This window comes from Mastomys coucha, unplaced genomic scaffold (genome assembly GCF_008632895.1).
Source record: "Mastomys coucha isolate ucsf_1 unplaced genomic scaffold, UCSF_Mcou_1 pScaffold23, whole genome shotgun sequence".
NCBI classification, from domain to species: domain Eukaryota; kingdom Metazoa; phylum Chordata; class Mammalia; order Rodentia; family Muridae; genus Mastomys; species Mastomys coucha.
The window spans coordinates 67,375,192-67,397,055 of NW_022196906.1; the positions used below are offsets into that span (position 1 = coordinate 67,375,192).

Here is a 21,864-nt window from a genome sequence, read left to right on the forward strand (position 1 = left end):
GTTCTAAATGAAACTCCTTTTGGTCTTTTGTGTCATTTGGCCAAGTAAAATCAATTTAGAATATATGATTAATTATCACAAGTCCAAGTAACCCACCTGGGAAAACCATAGCATTTACTTTATTCTTTCAAACAAAAAAGTGCATTGAAGAGTGTATTCTGGTCACTTAAATCTTTTTCATTTAAAATGGCTGCTTTAACCTACCTACTCTTGTAATATAAATATTGAAACAACATAAAGAAGCAAAATGTGGCTGTTTGTTGCTACTTATTCTTCCTGTGAGGTAAGTCCTGTATTCCTGTAGAAGTCTAGGAGTTGAATCTTTTTTCTTCTAGTTTTGGACTGATTGCACTATGTTCATACGAAGAATAGCTAAGCAAATATTTTCCCTCTGTTTTGCTTGTCCTGCTAGCTGTTCCTCCAATTGCTATAAACTCTGTAAAGACAGCGACTGTGCTGCAGACTGGAAAGCAGCTTGGAGCCCAGCTGATCCTTCACTCAATTGTCCCCTACTCCTCTGTCCTGTCCAGTCATAGCCTCCCTTCCTCCCTCCTGTCTTCTTCCCCTCCTCTTTCCCCGATTCCTCTCCAGTTTCTTACCTCTTGTTCTCTTCTCTGAGTATTTCCATCTTTATAGATACTTGACTTTGACACCCCGCCCCAGTGATCCCCTCAGAACCAGCAGGCTTTCTGTAAACTCAGCAAATAAATCCTTTGTTCTTGGTGTTGAAGTTTCATGAATAATTGTTGTCTTTTCCACAGCCACAAATCAAGAGTTAAAGGTTATCTGAGATTAAAAATGACTTACTTACCTAAAAATGGCTCAGATGATGAAAACGCAGACCAGGCTGAGGAGTTAGAGGTAAGATTCCCGGGAATGTTTGCTGAAACAGGGCTATCTGGTACATTTCTACATACTTGGTAGAAAAACGCCCTGTTCAGGGAAACTAATACACGCAGTAAAAATCACCAGGATTTTGATTTGACCAAACGTTCCTTAAGCACTCTTTCCTCTGACAATATTTCTATAGAGTGGTTGTTATTAGTAGACTTAAAGGTAGAAATAGGAGCAGTATTTATCAATGCAGGTATTTATTATAATTACATCATTGTCTTTAGTTTTGGGTGTTTTTTTTTTTTCCCCGAAAAACCATGTCCTAGTCTATTTTACAATAAGAAAATAGGTGTTTAAAAAAAAAAAGCTGGGCAGTGGTGGTGCACACCTTTAGTCCCAGCACTTGGGAGGCAGAAGCAGGTAAATTTCTGAGTTTGAGGCCAGCTTGGTCTCTCTACAAAGTGAATTCCAGGACAGCCAGGGCTACACAGAAAAACCCTGTCTCGAAAAGCCAAAAAGGAAGGAAGGATCGAAGGAAGGAAGGATCAAAGGAAGGAAGGATTGAAGGAAGGAAGGAAATAGATGTTTATAAAGCTAAGTCTGTAGACATCTAACTATGTTAAAGTTGCTCTAATTTGTTACTGTATAGTAATTATATTAGTATAAAAGAAACTTTCAGGATGTGTAATTCATTTTGCTTTTCTTGTCATGTTTATTTGAAGTAAGTGCTAGTTCATGGTTTTCACCAATGATAGAATTAACAAAGAGTCAAACCAGGTGCCTGAACAGAACCACACATCTGGGTTCATGGAGGGAAAATATCAGGGTGGCTTGGGCCTTGATAGCTGAGCCTTTGGGGCAAGCTATGCTTCCCACAGCCATGTGACCTCTGATCTGCTAGTGAGGGAGTAGGACTGCAACAGGTCACCTTTAGGGTTTCTTCCCTAGCTTTAAAAATACAAACGGGGATCCCTTTGTGATCCTTAGAGACAGTTTATCAAAAGATATAACCATTTACTCTACCACACTCTGTGTGTGTGTGTGTGTGTTCAAGTGTTCTTCCAACTTGATTGTTCTGGAAGGTTCTTTGTTGTGTGTGCGTTCTTCACAGGCTCTTCTCTATTTGGTTGAGGGTTTGCTCCGATCTCCATGAGAGAGCTATGAAACCAAGGGACCTCCCTGAGGTATAGGTTCTAGCTTCATGTGCCTGGATGCCTTGAATAGGAAGTGAATTAGCAAAGCTTTTTGTATTTTATGTGTTAGTGAGATTTTGCTTTGTAGAGAAATGTCTGAGAGTAGAAATTTGTTTTTTCCTTAAATCATAGAATATAGATGACCGCCTCATTGGTGACTGAAGCTTGTCACCTACTCTCTCTTTATTTGTACATCTTTATTTATACATCCACCTGATTGATTACCTTTTCTGCTGATCTGTATGTCTTTATTTTTAATTTTCAAAAGATACATTTGTTTTCTCTTTATAATTTTGTTTGTTCGTTTTATTTGGGTATTTATGTTAGGTGTGTGTGTGCTCGGTGCTCATGAGGTCAGAGGTGCTGTGTGAGTGCTGGAATTGAACCCAGCTCCTCTAGAAGAACAGTGAGTGGTCTTACCTACCATCTTTCCAGCCCCTGTTCACATTCATTCTTTACTTCCTCTGTGTACTCCGTGCACTCTGTACGTGGGTGTGTGTTCGTGGGCACAGGTGTTCCATAGAACACTGTAGAAGTCACGTTGTTCTTTCCTTCCACTGTGAGTGAGGTCCACTTTCACAGTGCCTTTAACCTGTAGCCATCTCATTGGCCCACATTTAAAGAGATTTTAGTGGGTACAAATGTCTATGGCATTGTCACACAGATGGGAATCTTGCCTTTGAACCTCTGTTTAAAATGAATACTTTGCTATGAATAAGGAAAGAAAAGACTTTCCTGGAGACTTTTAAGTTTAGCAGCCTTTCATTCCCTGGGAATTTGATCCGGGCTTTGCTTGCACATGGCTCACAGGCACCTCATTCACGGTTTGCCTCTGTCGTGTAAACTGGCCTTGCTTCATGCTTTGGCCTCCCATTGCAATGTTTGAATTCCTTCAGAGGCCACCTTATAATTTCAAGAGATGTAGTAAGTGTGTCGTTTATTTATGAGAAGACCGAGGAATTCAGACACACGAATGTGCTTATTTATCTTCTGGGCAGCGAGAGACCAGAGAAATCTTGCCTGATCCTTTGATATATAGTTTGTGACTAAATATTTAAAATTCTGCTATTTGAAAAGATAAAAAAAAATTGTAATTTTGGAGGGCGGCGAGCTCTGGGTGGCTTACATTTCTGAGTATAGTGTGGCTCTGATTAGCTTTGTGTAACGTTTTTATGTTGTTTGCCACCATAGGGTGAGCTGTATGCATTCTACAAGATTAGGGTAAAATGTTTGTCTAAGCACTTTATACTTGCTTTGTGGCCCTTCTGACTCCATTAAATTGTAGGTATTTGCATATTGGCTTTAAGACTAGTAATTTGGATTGCTTGTCTTATAGAAAATTATTTTATGAGGAAAATAGATAATTCATATTTCTTAGAGAAGGCAGGAAATGTTCTTTCCCAGTAGTGTTTGGGGTATAGTTGTGTTTTCTCAAATTTGAAATCAGTTCATTTTCTAAAGCCCTAAATTAAGTTACTTTTTTTTTTTTTTCATTTTTCTTACTGAATTTACATGGTCAACATTAAAGCAGATATTTTAAAAAGTAATATACATTTTCAAAGAAATACTCTTGGGCCAGGAAAATGGCTTAGTGGGCAAAAGCCTAATAAGGCCCCAAACTTGAGCTCTCCACCCACTTGATCGTATTCCTCAGCAAGATGAAGCCTAGGGGGCAGCTAACTCAGTGCCCAGAAGAAGCAAGAAGGAGCCCTGCATAGAAAAGGAGAAGGAAAGAACCAACTCCAAAAATAGGTCCTCTGACCTCCACATACATGGCATGCATGCAGGTGCCCGTGGAGGCCAAAGGGCATTAGCCCTCCTGGCACTGGGCTTTGAGGCACTGGTGAGTTACTTGGTCTGAGTGCTGGAAATTGAAGGGCAAGTTCTCCTAACTGCTGAGCCGTCACTCCAGTGTTTTGTTTTCATGTTCAGCAATGGGATCCTTTTTTAAACAGTCTTTCTTGTTCATGTCTCGAATCCTACAAGGTTGCTTTCCTTCTCACGTGTCCCTCCGTGCATGAATGGACCTTGATCACTGCCCCTTTTCCTTCAGCTCCCTCCCCCTCCCCATCACTTTTTTCTCTGTAGTCCCCCTTCTTGTGTCTTTTTCCTTTTATTCTCCTTAATAAATTCCTTTTTACTGATAGACTTTATTAATCTGAGATCAAAGTAGTCATTGGCCACATTCAATAAAGAAATCTCTGTGCTGGCGAGGTGGCTCAATGGTTAAGAGCACTGGATGCTTTTCTAGAGGTCTCAGATTTAGTTCCCAGCACCCACATGGTAACTCACAACCATTTGTAACTGCAGTTTCCTCGGACACAATGCTTTCTGCCATCTGCCGACACTCCATTGCATGTTATGCACAGGTATACATACAGGCATAACATCTAAGCACATAAGAATAAATAAATGAATAATTGAGAAAGGAAATCTTGAGGTTAACAGTCTATCAGAGGACTGTAACAAACTCAGATCATGCCTTCTGAGACCAAGTCCTGGGAGATGCAGTTTTACTGTACACAGAATTGGAGTTTCTTTTATAAGGAGGCACATTATTATTGTTGTACATGAAAGGAAAACAGGCCAGGCAGTGGTGGCTCACGCCTTTAATCCTATTCTCTAAATAATCTTCCCATTCCCCCACAGATTTAAAATGTGTGTGTTGAATGCTGAGTTCCTCTGAGTTTTGTTCTTTGTCTGTTTTCTAGTCTGTTCTTCTGAGCTGTGTGTGTATGGCTTAGACCTTGACTGTTTTCTCTGACAAGACTTCTACACACATCTCTTCTCTCTTAGAATGATGTTGGTTATGACTTGTTTGTGTTTCTACTTGAACTTGAGAATTAGCTCTTATTTAAAAAAATCTAACATAATACTTTTATCAGAATTTTGACAGATTTGGCCTGGGAAGATGCCTCCTGCCTGGTATATGTGATGTCCAGATAGAATGCAGGAGTTTATGCATGCGAGGTGTGTGTGTGATGCTAGGTGTGTGTGTGTATGTCTGTGTGTGTGTTTGTACACGTGAGTGCATGTACCTACGAAGCCCAGAGATGTCAGATCCCCTGGAACTAGAGTTACAGGAGGTTGTTAGCCACCTGATAGGGGTTCTGGGAATCAAACTCAGGTCCTCCTCAAGAATAGTATGTGCTTAAGCACTGAATAACTTAATCACTTAATAACTTGTAACAACAAGGTTTTTAATATGAAAGCATTTTAATACTCAATACCTTTTCTACTTAATTCCTTCCTTTTAAACTACCTTAGCTCTTTATGCATATTATCTCTTTAAAGCCCCAAATTCCTGTACATTTCTTTTAAAATTCCTTGTTTGACTCTTATGGCATGGCCATAATGCTTTTTCTGCATCTAGGGGAGAAATATAAAATGCAGACTCAGCTGGGCAGTGGTGGCACGTGCCTTTAATCTCAGCACTTGGGAGGCAGAGGCAGGAGGATTTCTGAGTTTGAGGCCAGCCTGGTCTACAGAGTGAGTTCCAGGACAGCCAGGGATATACAGAGAAACCCTGTCTGGAAAAAATCCAAAAAATAAAAAATAAATAAATAAAAAATAAATAAAATGCAGACTCCAGTATCAGAGTGGTGTGTCTGTCACACACACACATCCAGTAGTGACTTTTTCTCAGTCACTCTCACGGTCTCTGTTGGGCTTCTTGGGTTTGACCTCAGCAGAGAACTTTTTCAAATCTCTAGTGTTTGTTTCTACCATAGAAGTTTTTCAGTGGGAGATGGGATGACTGACATCAGTTTTGTTCCTCATTTCCTCAGCACCCTCCAGTGTCACATCCTTGTTCAGTTATTTAAAGGGTTTGGTTTTTGTTGTCCATAATTTTTTCAGTCAAGTATCAAGTTAATTGCTTCTCTTCTGTTTTTCAGCCTGGCTGGGTTGTTTTGGACCAACCAGATGCTGCCACCCATTTGCAGCATCCACCAGAACCATCTCCCCTACCTCCAGGATGGGAAGAGAGGCAGGATGTCCTTGGAAGGACCTACTACGTAAACCATGAATCTAGAAGAACACAGTGGAAAAGACCAAGCCCTGAGTATGTGCCAGTCTGCATAGATTTTTCCTGCTACTTGGCATGTTAATGCAGTGTCTAGGGTTGGCTTATAGTGGTATAGGGAATCCCTAAATTATAGGCTAACCACCATTGAAAAACTTCTATCTTAGCTGAGATTTTTAAAAAATGATTTGATATCATTTAAAAATATTTGGAGGCCAGGAAAATGGCTTGGTGTATGAAGAACCCTTGCCACCCAGCCAGATCCCCAAGTCCCACATAGTGGAAAGAAAGAACCAATTATCAAAAGCCGTTTTCTAACCACTTCATACGTGCCGTGCCATGCTCGTACCTATACACACACTAATCAATCAGTCAATGTAGTAAAAACCAAAACATATCTTGAAAAATTATATGAGGCTAGAGCTGTGGCTCACTTGGTAGAGCACTTGTGTGTAGGAGAACTGAGTTCTGGCCCCAGCACCACATTAGATGGCACATAGTGGTATGCTCCTGTACTCCCTGTACTTGAGAGGTGGAGGCAGGAGGATCAGAAGTTCGAGGTGACTCTTAACTTTCTGCAGTGTTTTTGTGCTGCTAGAGTTTGGAGCCAGTCCCTCATTCCTGCTAAGCAAGTTCTTTCTCACTGGACCACAACCTGGCTCTTCATTTTTAAAGTAGAAATTATTTCTAACTCGTAGAGGAGCCACTAATAGGTCCTTTCCTAATGCTCTTCTCTAATTCTGATGGTAGACACAGATCTTCCCACATGCAGAGGCAAGTCGGAATAATCTTTGATATGTTCCAGCTGATACCTCCTCAGTGGCTTTTTTAGTATAAAACTGTCATGATCTCATCTGGGGTTAGAGGTTTAGTTCACTAGGAAAGTGCTTGGCCTCCTGAAACAGGAGCCAGTATTCTTAACTGCTGAGATGTCTCTTCAGCCCCAGGATGTTCAATTTTTCCTGTGTCACCTTAAAAATTGTGTGTGTGTGTGTGTGTGTGTGTGTGTGTGTGTGTGTGTGTGTGTTGTTGTTGTTGTTGTTGTTGTTTTTGTTTTTTTGATACATGATTTCTCTGTGTATCAGATCCCTAGTTGTTCTAGAACTAGCCCTGTAGACCAGCCTGGCCTCAGACTCAAAGAGATCCACCTACTTCTACCTCCTAATTGGTGTAATTAAAGGTATATGTCACCACTACGGCAAAAATTATATTTTAAAAGAACTGATTTCCTAAATTATCTTGGCCTAATATGACATCAAACAAATTAATATTTTGGGGGACGTTAAGATGGTTCAGTGAGCTTGATTTCCCCAAACTAACAAGATAAAAATGGAGACCTAAGCTGGGCAGTGTGTGGCACACACCTTTAATCCCAGCACTTGGGAGGCAGAGGCAGGTAGATTTCTGAGTTTGAGGCCAGCCTGGGCTACAGAGTGAGTTCCAGGACAGCCAAGGCTACAAAGAGAAACCCTGTCTCGGAAAAAAAAAAAAAAAAAGTGGAGACCTAATCCCTGCAAGTAGGTTTCTGACCTCCACATAAATATATAAATACTTAAATATTTATATATTTTTTATTTAACATTTTTGTTACCTAACCTGTAAATAAAATTACCAATTTGATTGCCTCTTTATATTAGACAGAAATAACTGGGATAGTAGTATATCTCAGACATGCCTAAGGTTTGTACTTTTCCTGACTTTAGATCTCTAATCTATTAAACTTTCCGTGGTAGGGTGCTTGCACTGCCTGCCACTCCCCTTCTGCATGTCTGCTTGGGGAGTATGACTCCCTCCTAAGACCAAGCCCACCAGTTAATCCATTCATGAGGTCTCGTGTGACTGTTGAAATGCCTTGGGTTTCCATCTCAAGCTAACATGGTACAGTAATAGTAAACAAGTTTCATGACAAACATTATTTGTGCCCATTAGTTTTCTCAGCTGGGAAGAGGAACCTTAGTTGAGAAATTGTCTGATGGGCATTTTCTGGGTTGATCATTAATGTGAAAGGGTACAACTAATTGTGGGCCGAGGCAATCCTGGGCAAGTGGTTCTGGGTTGTATGAGGAAGCAGGCTGAGTAGGCCATTGGGAATCAGGCCATTAGCACCTCTCCATGTCCTCTGCTTCTGTTTCTGCCTCCAGATTCTTGCCGTTTGTGATGACTGGAGCCTGTAAAATAAAATAAAACTTTTCCTCCGTGGGTTGCTCTTGGTCAGTGTTTTATCGTAGCATAAGGATCTAACTAGGCACAGTGATGAACTAAGCTTCAGCTATTAACACATTTGCATGAGATTTCTACATCAAATATACATTCTCTTCTGCCCTAATCTTCTAGACCAAAGTATTGACGGTATGGTCAGGATACCAAAATAGCTTTTGACCAAAACTCGTTAATTCAATCGAAGCATTTAGTAATCACACTCATTGATTATGATTTTAACTGTAGCAAGGCAAGGGTGATACCTTCTTACACTTCTGCCCTAGTGATGACCTCACAGATGAAGACAACGATGATATTCAGCTGCAGGCCCAGCGAGCATTTACCACTAGGCGGCAGATATCGGAGGACGTGGATAACCTTGACAGCCGAGAGTCTCCCGAGGTAGGAACCCTTCCTTCTCTTGTTCCCATTTCCAGTACATATTATGCAGTGGATGAGTGTGGATTCTGCTCTTTTTAGAATTGGGAAATCGTACGAGAAGAAGAGAACACCGAGTATGGTGGTCAGGCTGTCCAGTCACCTCCATCGGGTCACGTAGATGTGCAGACTCACCTTGCAGAGGAGTTCAGTGCCAGACTCGCTGTGCATGGAAATCCAGCCACCAGCCAGCCAGTCACCAGCTCAGTAAGATGGTTTAGATTTTGTCAAGACTTTGTGATTCCTTGTCATACATAAATTTAACAGCTATGTTTTATGTAAACTTTTCTCTTCAGTGACATGCGATGGTGACGTGTTGGGACTTTACAGTGTGGTTCTTTCACTCTTCCACTTACACTATGGAGCAGAATGTGGATAATCCTAATAGACACTGTGGTCTCTTGTCCTTTACAACCCCCCAGAAACACTGAAACCAGACACTGTGGTTCTTGCACATTTCAGCAGAAAGGAACATATACTGTCAGTCAGAGGGTATCAAGGAGGACAATGGATTTGATTCCTTGAGTAATTTTAAAGGAGGTTGGGGAGACAGGAGAGTACTCTGGCTGTTGTCAGGAAGTGGAGAGAATTGTGTGCTTTAGTAACTCACACCTCCTGTGAGGACACAGCTCGATGGGTAGAGAAGAGTGGACATGACAACTGTAGTACTTTGCAGATTAGGTAGGGGGTTTGTTTCATTTTCTTTTCTGTTTTTTCTTTTTTGTTTGTTTGTTTGGGTTTTGTTGTTGTTGTTGCTTTTCCTATGTTCAGACACAATTTAGAAGGCAACTTGAATTTGTCCTGATCCTGCCTGTGTGTGCCTGGTTAGCTCCTAAGTGGTGGAGGGTACTTGGCTATCTTTTTGGTTTTTCGAGACAGGGTTTCTCTGTGTAGCCCTGGCTGTCCTGGAACTCACTCTATAGACCAGGCTGGCCTCGAACTCAGACATCTGCCTGCCTCTGTCTCCCAAGTGCTGGGATTAAAGCTTGCACCACCACTGCCTGGTGCTACTTGTCAATCTTGATTGTTTGAGTTGAGGTTGATGGGGGGGGTTGTTTTTTTTAAAGATTGTGTGTGTGTTTTGACTGCATGTATGTGTAACATACGGATGCTTGATATCCTCAGAGGCCCAAGGTAAATGACAGATCCCCAGAAATGAGAGTTGTAGACAGTTGTGAGCTACCATGTGGGTGCTGGGAATTGAATCAGGGTCCTATAGAAGAGCAGTGCATGTTTTCAACTACTTTAACTGTATCTCTATTCCCTCTATGAGGTTTTAACAAAATCACAGATGTCACCTGTACACATGTGTAGATCAGAGGCATATTGATTAAATGAGGAGAGAGATTGTTTCATTCACTGTCTTCAAGGTCCAGAAACAAGCATCCCAACATATACCACCCCTGTGAGAAACTGTTGCTGGCTTTTTATAATCTGTATCATCGAGACATGTTTAGTAGAAGGCAGAGTAAACTGTTTGACTCTGGTCATTCACTGCATTATTTAGTTGCTGACTACTTCCTCTGGCTGGCCAGGTACAAAGTGCCATAACCACTCACTCACTGAGAGTTCATCTGTCCTAAAGTGGACAGAACACCTTGATCTCTCAGGACTTCATTCTAGTGCAGGGTCATTACCGTGCCATGCGGGCCAAATCTGCAGCTGCCTGTTGCCATAAATAAGGTGTCAATGGAATCCAGCCATTCCTACTTGTTCATAGCCACATTCAAACCACATCTCAGATCCAAGCAATTGGAACTAGCATTCAGTGTTGGACCTCAGTGGGCAATTATTTGCTAACTTCTAGCCCCTTCCTCAAGAAACTTCACCTACATCCATAGTTGTATGTCCTATCTAAGAGCGCGTCCATCAGGTCAGCTCTCCACAAGTCATCTCTTCACCTGCCTTCTTTCCTTTCTTTCTTCCACAGCCTGTTCTGTTTTCCCATTTGCTTATTTAATTAATTTTTGAGGGGGCTGGGGAAAGATTTCATCAGATTTACAGAATAGGCATGGGGAAATGACTTAGAAAAGTGTTTACCATGCAAATATAAGTCCTTGAGTATAATGCCCAGAACCTGTGTAAAATAAAAACCAGATGCAGTGGTATATCCTTGTCATGCTTAGACCTTGTATGAGTTACCATCACGTGTTAGAATATTCAGCCAGGCAGTGTTGGCATACTTGAATCCCAGCACTTGGGAGGCAGAGGCAGGCGGATTTCTGAGTTTGAGGCCAGCCTGGTCTACAGAGTGAGTTCCAGGACAGCCAGGGCTATACAGAGAAACTCTTGTCTCAAAAAAATATATATATATTCTTCAACAATTTCATGAATGTGTTAAAACCTGAGACAGTATTGAGGTCTACAAAATAAAAAATGGTTCTTCCTTCTTACCTCCAGATTATGTTGCTTCAGTGACTATTAATGGCTTTAGATAAAGTATCTTAAACATTATGTATCTATTCATAAAGATACATGCATACACATATACTTACATACCTTTAATGTTTTTTATAGATTTCATTTTAATATGAATGTGTGCGTGTCTGTATGTATCTGTATATGGGTTTGTGCACGTGGGCACATGCATGTAGTGCCCATGGCATTCAGAAGAGGGAACATCGGATCCCTTGAAGCTGGAATTACAAGTAGTCGTGAGCCACCTGATAGGTGCTGATTCCAAGCAGCAAGCACTCTTAACTGCTTAGCCATTTTTCCAAACCCTATATATAGTTGTAATTTTAAATGGAGTGAGTGTGTGTGTGTTGCTGTTCTGTGTTTTATGGATTGAGTGGTCTGGGGTATGAGGATGAAATAGCCTTATATGTGCAGAGCATGTGTCTCATCTCCAAGCCACACCATCTTTCCTTTTTGGTCATCTTACACAACCCTTTTGGTTATATTTTTTTCACTTGCTAATTGACCAGTTTCCATGGATATAAATGTACTCCTTTTAAAAATTACTAAATTTCAGGTTGTCCTGAAAGTATCCACCATTTCCTCTTGTTATGAACTTAGATTATTTAACCATTTGTATTACCATAAGCAGTACAATTTGGGATATTCTGATTTTATGTATGTGTGTTTGTAATTTTGATATCATTTAGTAACAAAAATAAGATATTTCAGTTAGTGGTTATCAAGGAGTTAGTGTGTATCAAGGAGAAGGGAAGAGAGAATATGGATTTCCAGGAAATAAGCCATTGGAGTGGAATGCCCAGTGGTGGGCTGTGAGTCCGGAAGGGGCAGGTTCTGGGCAGAAGCACAATGTTCAGTGCTCCACATCCAAGTCTTAGCTGAAATTCTGTTGAAGGCTATCGCTGTTAAACAAGGGGACATGCAGAAATAAAGCTTGAAGCAGGAAGCCCTTGTCACTGTTGGAGTAATTAAGGTGACAAATGGTGAAATATTTTATTTGGGTCTAGCAAGAAAAGCCGTATTTGAACTTGCTAGGAACAACAGCATGAAGGAATGAGTTAGAGAGGGTGTGCACAGGGAAGATCCAAGTCTAGTTGTAGACAATGGAAGACCAGAAAGTGGGAGGACTGGGGTGGAGGATGGAGAGAGAAGTCATCCCCTTCAGGTTTTAGCAGCCACATTCTCCCGGTATGCTGTCTCCTACTGTATCACCTGTTCCCTCACTCCATTGCCTGTGCTCTGAGGGCAAACCTAACAGTATTCCTTGTTTCCTCCCCTCAAGAATCATTCCAGCAGAGGAGGCAGCTTGCAAACCTGTATCTTTGAGGAACAGCCTACACTTCCTGTGGTGAGTTTTCTCCTCCCATCCTCAGCCAAGAATGAAAGATAAAACTCAGCTAATTTTTTAATTCTTGCATATCACAGCACTGAGTGTGACTGTTCAGCAGGGGACTGGGAAGATGTGGGGCACAACCTTGGAAGTCAGCCTCAAAGAACTTTGTTGTAAACCAAGCCCCATGCTGATGTGGTGATGGTGGCTGGCGGGCTTCTCAGCTGGGTCCCTGCTGTTCAGAGGTGATGAGCCACTGCTACCCCACATGTGATACACAGCATGTAGCTGTGCACTGACATGCACCGAACAGCCATATCTGCCCTTCGTAGGGGTTATCTTAGCCAGGGACCTCCATTATTTGGTCCAGTATATGGCAGCCATGTTGACATTTTCATCTCCCTGTGCCTCCCTTGCCAGTGCTCCCATTCAGCAGAGGCCTGCTGTTTCCACAGTGCTTCTCACCTCTTCTTCCTGACTCCCCTTTCATGCCAAGTACATACTGCTTCATATAAGCACTTTATTTTGTTTGTGACTGGACTTCATTTATCCCAAACCTTGGATGCCTATTTTTCCTCCTGCTAGAATTACAGGCATATTCCACCATACTTGATTTACACAGTGCTGGCTGGGGCTTAAACCTGTGTGGTTCTAGGGAAGCTAGACAAGCATTCCACCCACTGAGCTCTATCCCGGGTCCCACATGTTTTTTCAAATAGAATTCAGCTCTGAGGCTCCTCTGTCTTCGGCCTACCCCTTTGTCTTGCCTGCTACCTGCCATCTTGGCGCCTGTCTGCTCTCTTCCAAACACCTGAATATCCTCAAGTCCTAATTCTCTACTCGATCATCTGAAGTGTGCCCATCCCATTTCTCCTCTTGGAAGTCCTTCCTCACTTGCCACCAGTCAGTGCACCTTTGACTGACATTCTATATATCAGTTTGAGGACTTGAGATTTATGCTTCTCTGGGATTACAGCATGGGGTGACAAGGCCCAGAAGCGTCAGCTCAGGATGGTGGCTTATCTGTCTTAGAAAAGGATTCTTTCCAGTCCTGTGCTGAGGGTGAGGGGTCACCTGACTTTGAAGAGCACTGGCTTAGTCAACATGACAGCAGATTGTAGAGGCCAAGACGGGACTACCCTGTTATCTTGTTTTGGGGTCCACACCCTATGTTGTCTGGCCTCCTCTTTTAAACCACAGCATGTGTAAGCAAAAGCACAGTCTCACTCTATAGCCCCTGGCAGTCCTGGAACTTCTTGGTAGATCAGGCTGGCCTCAGACTCACAGAGATCCACCTGTCCCTGCTGCCTAGCACTTAAATGTGTTTTCCGAGGTTAAGATGCCTCGGTTTAGATCTTAGCTCCTTTTCTTAGAAGCAGTGGCTTAGGAGTTGTTTCCTTTCCAAAACCTCAACTTGTCATCAGCAAAGTGGGCCAGTGTTAACAATTAACCCATCAGATTGTGTGCAAGCGTGTGTGTGTGTGTATGTGTGTGTGTGTGTCCCTAATTATATAGCTCCTGGTATTGACAGGTTTTATCATATTCGTTGCCTATTCTTTTTCTTCCCAAGTGAATTGCTATGTTTTTAAAATATATTTTAAAATATGATTTAAAATGTGATTCATTATTCTAAATTTAATACGTACCATTGCCTGTTTCTGATGAGTGGTTTTCATTAAAAATAAAAACAAGAGTTGTTTCACAGCACTAGCAATGAAGAAAGGCAAGAGACTTCTTTCAAGAATTCTTCCTGGTTAACATTGAGGGTTTTTTTGTTGTTGTTGTGCATATTAGCTTTTGCCTACTTCATCTGGATTACCACCAGGTTGGGAAGAAAAACAAGATGACAGAGGAAGATCATACTACGTAGACCACAACTCTAAAACCACCACATGGTCTAAGCCCACCATGCAGGTACTCTGCAGTGTTAGCTTGTCTTCTTACAACCCTGGGTAATCTCAGACCTCACGCTTCTAGTACCTTCTCCTGGGGGCCGTGAGTCTACACTGCTCACCGTGCCTTACTACCTGATCAAGTCTGATGAGGACAAGAACAAAGCAGTGACCAGCTCCTGGATGACTATACCTTCAGAGATGGTGCTGTTTAGTTTTGGCATGCATGCCTTTGTGTGTATGTGTCTATACATGTGTATGTATGTGTGCGTTTATATGTACATGTGCATATGTGTGTATGAGTGTGTGCACATGCATGAAAAACTTGTGTGGAGGCCTAGAGTTGACACTGTGTATTCTTCAGTTGCTCTTCATGTTATTATTTTAGTCAGTGACTTTTGCTCAATTTGGAGTTTTGTCAGAATTCGGTCTCTAGCTATTAGACAGTAGGATCATAGACTGTTCACCATGCCCTTCTGGCTTTTTTGTATGTGTGCTGTGGATCTTAACTCTGCTCTTTACACTAATGGCAAGCATTTTATCCACTAAGCCATCTCCCTGGGCACTTGTTCATATATTTTGCTAAAAGTTAATCTTGGAGATTAGTATCTGTGAAAGAAGTTTATAATTATGGGGCCGAAGCATTGGCTCAGTGGTTTGAGCATTTGCTGCTCTTACAGAGGACCCAGCTCACACATCAGTCCTGATCCCACTGGGAAGTGACATTCTCTCCCATCAGTAGGTCCTCCCAGCAGTATCTTCCAGAAGTAGAAATAAGTCATAAGGGAAGGAATTAAAGATTAAGTTCAATGAGGTGGCACAGGCCTATAGCCCTAGCACTCAAGAGGCTATGTGATTGGAAGACCAGGACTCCAGTGCCTGTCTGGGCTGTGACCTCTTGTCTCAAAAAGCCAAACTGTATAAATGAAATATGAAAGAATTTTATTTCATTATTTTTCCATTTTCATGTATATGTGTATATATTTTGTATGCATGTGTGTGTACGAATGCTCCCTGCATGTGCCCGTGCATGTGGATGGATGTGGAAGCCTGAGGTTGGAGCCAGAAGTCATCCTCCACTACTCTTCTAATAATGCAGTGAGGCAGCTGTCACGCAAGCCCACAACTTACCTTTGCAGCTAGTCTGCCTACATAGCTTGCTGGGATCCCCTCTCTGCCATCCTCGGCTAGAACTAGAGTGAACCATGGTGCCTACCTGGCATTTGCTTGGGTTCTTAGAATCCAAATTCTGTTCTTACTCTTTAATGGCAAATGCTGTCTCTCCAGCTCCAAAGAGTGTTTTAAAAGTCTATTGGTGTTACAAAGCAGCTGTAGCATAATGACTATCATTTTTAAAATGTGTGTGTTGTTTTATTTATGACTAAAACAAAGGATGATCCAAGATCGAAAATTCCTGCTCATCTGAGAGGAAAGATACCAGTTGACTCCAATGACCTGGGACCCTTACCTGTAAGTTCTGCTGCTGAGCTCACCTAACTAACTCTGACATTTTTTACCTTGGGGTGTTGGAGTTATTTAACAACTATAACTAACATTGGTATTAAATTATTGATGCCTTTTGCTTAAAGTGATATGTACAAATTAAGCATGTACCCAATGCGAGAGTCTTCTTTTTCTTTTATCTTTTTTTTTTTCTTTTTTTTAAAATAACCTGTACATCTAAGACCTGGTACTGAAATAATTGCAATGAATGTTTCATTACAGCCAGGCTGGGAAGAACGAACCCACACAGATGGGAGAGTCTTCTTCATAAATCACAGTATGTGCTATATGAGTTCTCTATTGCAGTAATTTGTAGTACTCAGTTGTGGACATGAGGAAGAGGAACATCTCTTTTCTTTTTTCCTTCTTAGATATAAAAAAGACCCAGTGGGAAGATCCTCGCTTGCAGAACGTGGCAATAACTGGACCAGTGAGTCTTCCCACATCCTGGTGTTCTGGGTCAGGGTGGAACTGTAGAGGAATAGCCTTCTCTGACCTCTCCCACTGCCTACTCTTTTCTTTGAAAAGATAGTGTGAAGCCATTTTTACTCTGCTCCGCAGACTGCAAGAAGCACTTGGGGCTGGGACACAGTTGCGCATGGGTGGTAGGCTGCTCAGCCCAGGCAGTCTAATAGCATCTTAAAGTGGAAGAGGAGCCCACCTGTGGCTGGATGAGTGACGGCTCCCTGCGGTCTCCAGGATCATACCTTGTAGTAGATTTTTAGTCAAAGCCATTGCAAATGCCTACTATTTAAGCCTTATTGATGTTTTGTATAAATACTTTAGTGTCCCATAGTTATACTGTTCTTGAGTTGTGTTAATTTATAGGAAACTCTGTCGTATAGCTACTTTTTTGCCATTTCTTCAGATTTTGTTTAATTCAAAAAATAATCAAAATTTGATATATGGGTATTTTGTTTTGTTTTGTTTTAGATTAGTATCTAGCATCTTAGTGTGTATTCTTTTTAAATAATGAGTAAGAAAGGTGGTGGTGGCTCACGCCTTAATCCCGGCACTTGGGAGGCAGAGGCAGGCAGAGAGAGAGAGAGAGAGAGAGAGAGAGAGAGAGAGAGAGAGAGAGAGAGAGAGAGAGAGAGAGAACTCCTGGGAGTTCAAAGAGTGTATTTTTCAATTTTTCCTTTAATGGGGAAGGCATTCTCAGAGCCTTTTCAGAAGTGGAAAATTTTGTTTCTAAATTTTCTCTACTTGAAAGACTTATTTTGCCTGAGCTGAGAATGGTGGCACATTCTGTTAATCTCAGAAGTCAGAGTCAAGTGGATCGCTGTAATTTCAAGTGATAGCCAGTGATACATAGAAATACTGTCTTTAAAAAAGGTAAAAGAAATTGCATGAAAAAAATTGCAGCCACAGAGACTACTGAACGCAATTTTATCTTAAAGAGAAATTTTAAAAAATTTTTAAGTTTTCTGTTTGCTTTTCTTCATATGAAACTTTAATTTCCAAATATTCTTTGTTTTTATAAATATTCATTAAAATATCCAGGGGTCCGGGTGGTGGTTACACACACCTTTAATCCCAGCACTTGGGGAGGCAGAGGCAGACAGATTTCTGAGTTCCAGAACAGCTTGATCTACAGAGTGAGTTCCAGGACAGCCAGGGCTATACAGAGAAACCCTGTCTTGAAAAAACAAAAACAAAACAAAACAACAATATCCAGAGGGATCATACAATGTTATTTGGAATAAAAAAAAAACTAAACTTCCTTCATTTTTCAAATGTTTTCAACTAAAGGCAGTGCCCTACTCCAGAGATTACAAGAGGAAGTACGAGTTCTTCAGAAGGAAGCTGAAGAAACAGGTTAGTGACATCATAACAGCTACTCATAGAAAATGATGTTGTGTGTGTATTTTAAATTATTTTTCAAAGATTCAGCGTGTTTTTCCTCGTGCACGCCTGGTTTGTGCCTGTGGAGCAGAAGAGGAAGCTGGGTCTGCAGCAGTAGTTGTGGTGGTTAAGCCGCCCTCGGGCCTGAATCTGGGTCCTTTACAAGAGAAGCGAGTTCTCTTAGCCACTGAGCCATCTCTTCAGCTCCCGTGATTTTTAAAACATTATTACTTCTAGGGGCTGGACATGGTGGTGTATGCCACTAATCCCAGCACTTAGGAGGTAGAGAGAGGTAGATGCCTCTCCATAAGCAACCAAGGATGCATAGTGATACCTTTCAAAAAACAAAACAAAGTTACAGCCGGGCAGTGGTGGCGCACGCCTTTAATCCTTGCACTTGGGAGGCAGAGGCAGGCGGATTTCTGAGTTCGAAGCCAGGCTGATCTACAGAGTGAGTTCCAGGACAGCCAGAGCTACACAGAGAAACCTTGTCTTGAAAAAACAAAACAAAAAAAAAATTACAATTTTAATTGTGTGTGTGAGTGCTGAAGTTGCCAAGGCCTCATATCCCATGTACCTATAGGTGATTGTGAGCTGCTGTCTGTGAATCTGTGAGATGAGCTCAAGTCCTTTGCATGACCACTACATGCTCTTAACTGCTGAGCCATCTCTTTAGTTCTGGGATTCGTATATTTTAGATAACTTACTAAATAGCATGCTTATATTCATGTGTACTTTTCAGAAGTCTTTGTAATTTAGAAAAAGATGATGACAGTTGCGTCAACCTCTGCCCTCCTGGTTTTGGTCTTTGTAAATTGGTGCTCAGGAGATTTTTCTGGTTTTATGTTAGATTGTGTTCCAGACTTCTGGATCCTTTAGTACCTTAAGTGTTAATAGCTATCCATTCTCAGCTTTAAGCACTACACATTTCTACACATTTTAAAAGTTAACCTTGGGACTGGAGAGATAGCTCAGAGGTTAAGAGCACTGACTATTCTTCCAGAGGTCCAGAGTTCAATTCCCAGCGACCACATAGTAGCTCACAACCATCTGTAGAGGTATCAGGTGCCCTCTTCTGGTATGGAGGCAGGACTCTGTGTGTATAAATCTTTTTTTTTAAGTTAACAGTGAACGCAGTGCAGATGGATGGTGTTGTTACTCATTTCCTTACGCTTGGCAGATAAGTTTTTACTCTTTCCCATGACCAAACTTCATTATGTTTAGAACTAAATGCCCATCCTTTGGTATAACTAACATAACATTTTCAATGCCTTCCTCATGGACTAGTCCTTCCTCCTTTCCCTGCAGTTTAGAGGCAAGGCCTCTAGGTGGCAGTGATAGGTTTTGCTTTTTTGGGTTCTAAGCTGGTGACTTCCAGGGATTCAAAATGGTGGGTTGGATACCAGAGTTTTTCATTCACAAATTTAACAAAATGAAACACTACTTTTTATTTTTAGTGTTCATATTATAGTACCCAATAAAATTTTTACATAGCAAAGGCCTTTAAATTCTTCTGAACTTTGGTTGTATCCTTAAACAATAGCTTTGTGTATAAATTTCTACTTTTAGGCATTATGATTTTAAAGCAATTGATGAGGAATATGGGTATATTGACCTCTTTGAGTTCAAGGCCAGCCTGGTCTTCATAGAGAGTTCCAGGACCAGAAGGGTTTCACAGAGAAACAGTATCTTTAAAAAAAAAAAAAAAAAAAATACCAAGTTTTTTAAAAGATGGGAGCTTGGACCTGGTGGTGCACACCTTTATCTAGGACTTGGGAGGCAGAAGCAGGCAGATTTCTTTGAGATTAAAGCCAGCTTTGTCTACATAGAGAATTCCAAGCCTTCCAGTGCGACATAGTGAGAACATATCTCAAGGGGGAGGGAGGGCGGAAGGAAGAAAACAGTATTGAGAAATTGAGGAAGACGACGCATATTGATCTGTGCATGTACACACACACTACTCAACTTTTAAATACGGATAAATAAATCAGTGGTGTTTTGAAACAGTCTGCCTGGAATCCATAATGGGGCCCAGTGTGGCCTCCACTCACAGCTGTCTTTTTTGCCTTTGTTCTGCCAAGATCTCAGTCTTGCATTTCCATGGCTCCTGTTAGTTTGAATTTGACAGGACTAAATTCCCACACCATACTGTACTGCACAGCCCTCAAGGACGTAGCCACATCTGACGTGCTAGCAGCTCTTCCCTTCTTTCCCTACTCTGTCATACAATCCACACCTAGATTTTAGTTTTCTTTCCTGTCCCTCTTGCACATAGGGTCTGGCCCAGAGCTAGACTCTACCTCACCCAGGTACCTGGTAATTAGTCTTTAAAGCCCACTTTTCTCCACTCCTGCTGTTATTTAACCTTCATGAGCAACAGGGAAAAACCATGCAGTACCTAAATTGCTTCTGTGGGCTGGAGTGATTGAGCCCTTCAAGCTCAGGACAGGGCCTGGAACAGGAGTAAGAACAGGCAGATAGCAAGTGGCCAGCAGTGAGTGGAGGGAGCATTGAAGGCAGAAATCCAGACTGGGTGGGGTGGGAGGGGATTTTGAATATAGAAGATGTTGAGTTCTAGGTTAGCCTGAGCAAGTGAATGGCCACCTGGATGGCAAAAATGGACCCTGTTTCTTAAAGCAAGGTGGGGAGAAAAAGGACAATACATCTAAGTGGGTTTTTCCTGGTAACTTTACTTGAAGGAAAATGGCTATTGGCACCTAGTGAAGTGTGGGAAACACGCTGGGCTGATTTAAAACATATCTCTCTCCCTGGCTCTGCAGACTGACATTCCAAACAAATTTGAAATGAAGCTTCGCCGTGCAAACATCCTGGAGGATTCTTACCGGAGAATTATGGGTGTGAAGAGAGCTGACTTTCTCAAGGCACGGCTCTGGATCGAGTTCGATGGTGAAAAGGGCCTGGACTATGGAGGAGTTGCCAGAGAGTGGTTCTTCCTCATCTCAAAGGAAATGTTTAATCCTTACTACGGCCTGTTTGAATATTCTGCAACGTAAGTTCCTCTTCCTTATCAGGTCCAAGTTGAATGGATTTAAGCAGTCCTGCTGCCTCGGCCTCCTGATTAGCTACGATTCAGCCTCATGTCTGCACACCTACATACATACATCAAATGGCTGTGCGCTAATTTACAGTCTCCAAAATTAGGTTCCATGTTAGAAAGCATGGCCTATGTGATTGCAGCCACAAGGGGATATTTCAGAAATGGCTTTTTAAACATTGTGTTATAGAACATAAAAATTGTATATAATGTATAGAGCATAAAAATTACCATTTTAACCATGTGTGTATTGTGTGTGCTGTGGATTGCACATGATAGGCAGGCCCTCCTCCAGAGTGCCCACCCTAGCCCTCTGTACGCACACACTTGGCTGAAGTCTATGGATTATTTCACTTAGCATATGTCAAGTGGCATTTCCTTGGGAAACATAAACAAACCTCTCTTCAGCCCAGGTAGAGTGCCAAGAGCAGACTATCTTAGTATTCTTACCAGAGCCCAACGTGGCAAACCAATGGGCTTCCTTGAAGTACTTTCAGACGTGTGGGTGAGGGACTCTGGCATGACTCATAAGGGTAACAGAGATGCCCTTCCCAGCATGGGTGAGGCCCCACACAGGCTGTCCTGAAGCTCCCTGTGTTACTACAGGAGCTCTGTTAGTCAGAGTCTCGTCTCCTGTGCTGCTGCTTTACCTAACGCAGGGGAGGGACTCTGTAAATCTTGTAAGATTTGATAATTTCCTGGGTCTTCTTTAGGTTTTCACTTGCATGTATGCTTGCACCACATGTATGCAGTACCCTCATACACCAGAAGAGGGCACTGGAGCTGATGTTCCAGGTGGTTTACTTACCATGTGGGTGCTGGAAATTCAACTGCAGGTCTTTTACAAAAGCAGCAGATGCTCTTCCTGAGTCTTAGGAGCTTCTCTGTCTGTCTTTCAAGGGGAGTATTTGTATTCAATTCAGAGGAAATTGTCCAACAACCTGTCTTCAAAGTCTAGCAATGTTATACCAAGCAGCAAGGTTGTTTTTTTTTTCCTTTGTCCTTTGTACATTACAACTAAGATAGTTTTTGTCTATCTGTTTTTGTATCCTTTGGGACTATTTCCACCTTTTGACAGAAGTGGCAATTTAAGATCATTATCAGATCCAGTTGTTTTTTTTTTTTTGACAGAA

The 21,864-nt window shown here is 41.7% G+C and overlaps 1 protein-coding gene across 3 annotated transcripts in view; it reads left to right on the plus strand.

The window, feature by feature from the left end:
• Nedd4 (NEDD4 E3 ubiquitin protein ligase) overlaps nucleotides 1–21,864 on the plus strand; it is an 84,925-nt gene that overhangs the window by 51,724 nt on the left and 11,337 nt on the right. For all 3 annotated transcript variants that reach the window (XM_031344626.1, XM_031344628.1, XM_031344627.1), the window contains 11 exons: nucleotides 762–861; nucleotides 5,924–6,090; nucleotides 8,535–8,652; nucleotides 8,731–8,895; nucleotides 12,389–12,454; nucleotides 14,231–14,350; nucleotides 15,721–15,798; nucleotides 16,054–16,108; nucleotides 16,203–16,261; nucleotides 17,584–17,649; nucleotides 20,457–20,686. In XM_031344626.1, coding sequence (XP_031200486.1) covers nucleotides 762–861; nucleotides 5,924–6,090; nucleotides 8,535–8,652; nucleotides 8,731–8,895; nucleotides 12,389–12,454; nucleotides 14,231–14,350; nucleotides 15,721–15,798; nucleotides 16,054–16,108; nucleotides 16,203–16,261; nucleotides 17,584–17,649; nucleotides 20,457–20,686 — 1,224 coding nt within the window. The remainder of the gene's footprint in view (nucleotides 1–761; nucleotides 862–5,923; nucleotides 6,091–8,534; nucleotides 8,653–8,730; nucleotides 8,896–12,388; nucleotides 12,455–14,230; nucleotides 14,351–15,720; nucleotides 15,799–16,053; nucleotides 16,109–16,202; nucleotides 16,262–17,583; nucleotides 17,650–20,456; nucleotides 20,687–21,864) is intronic.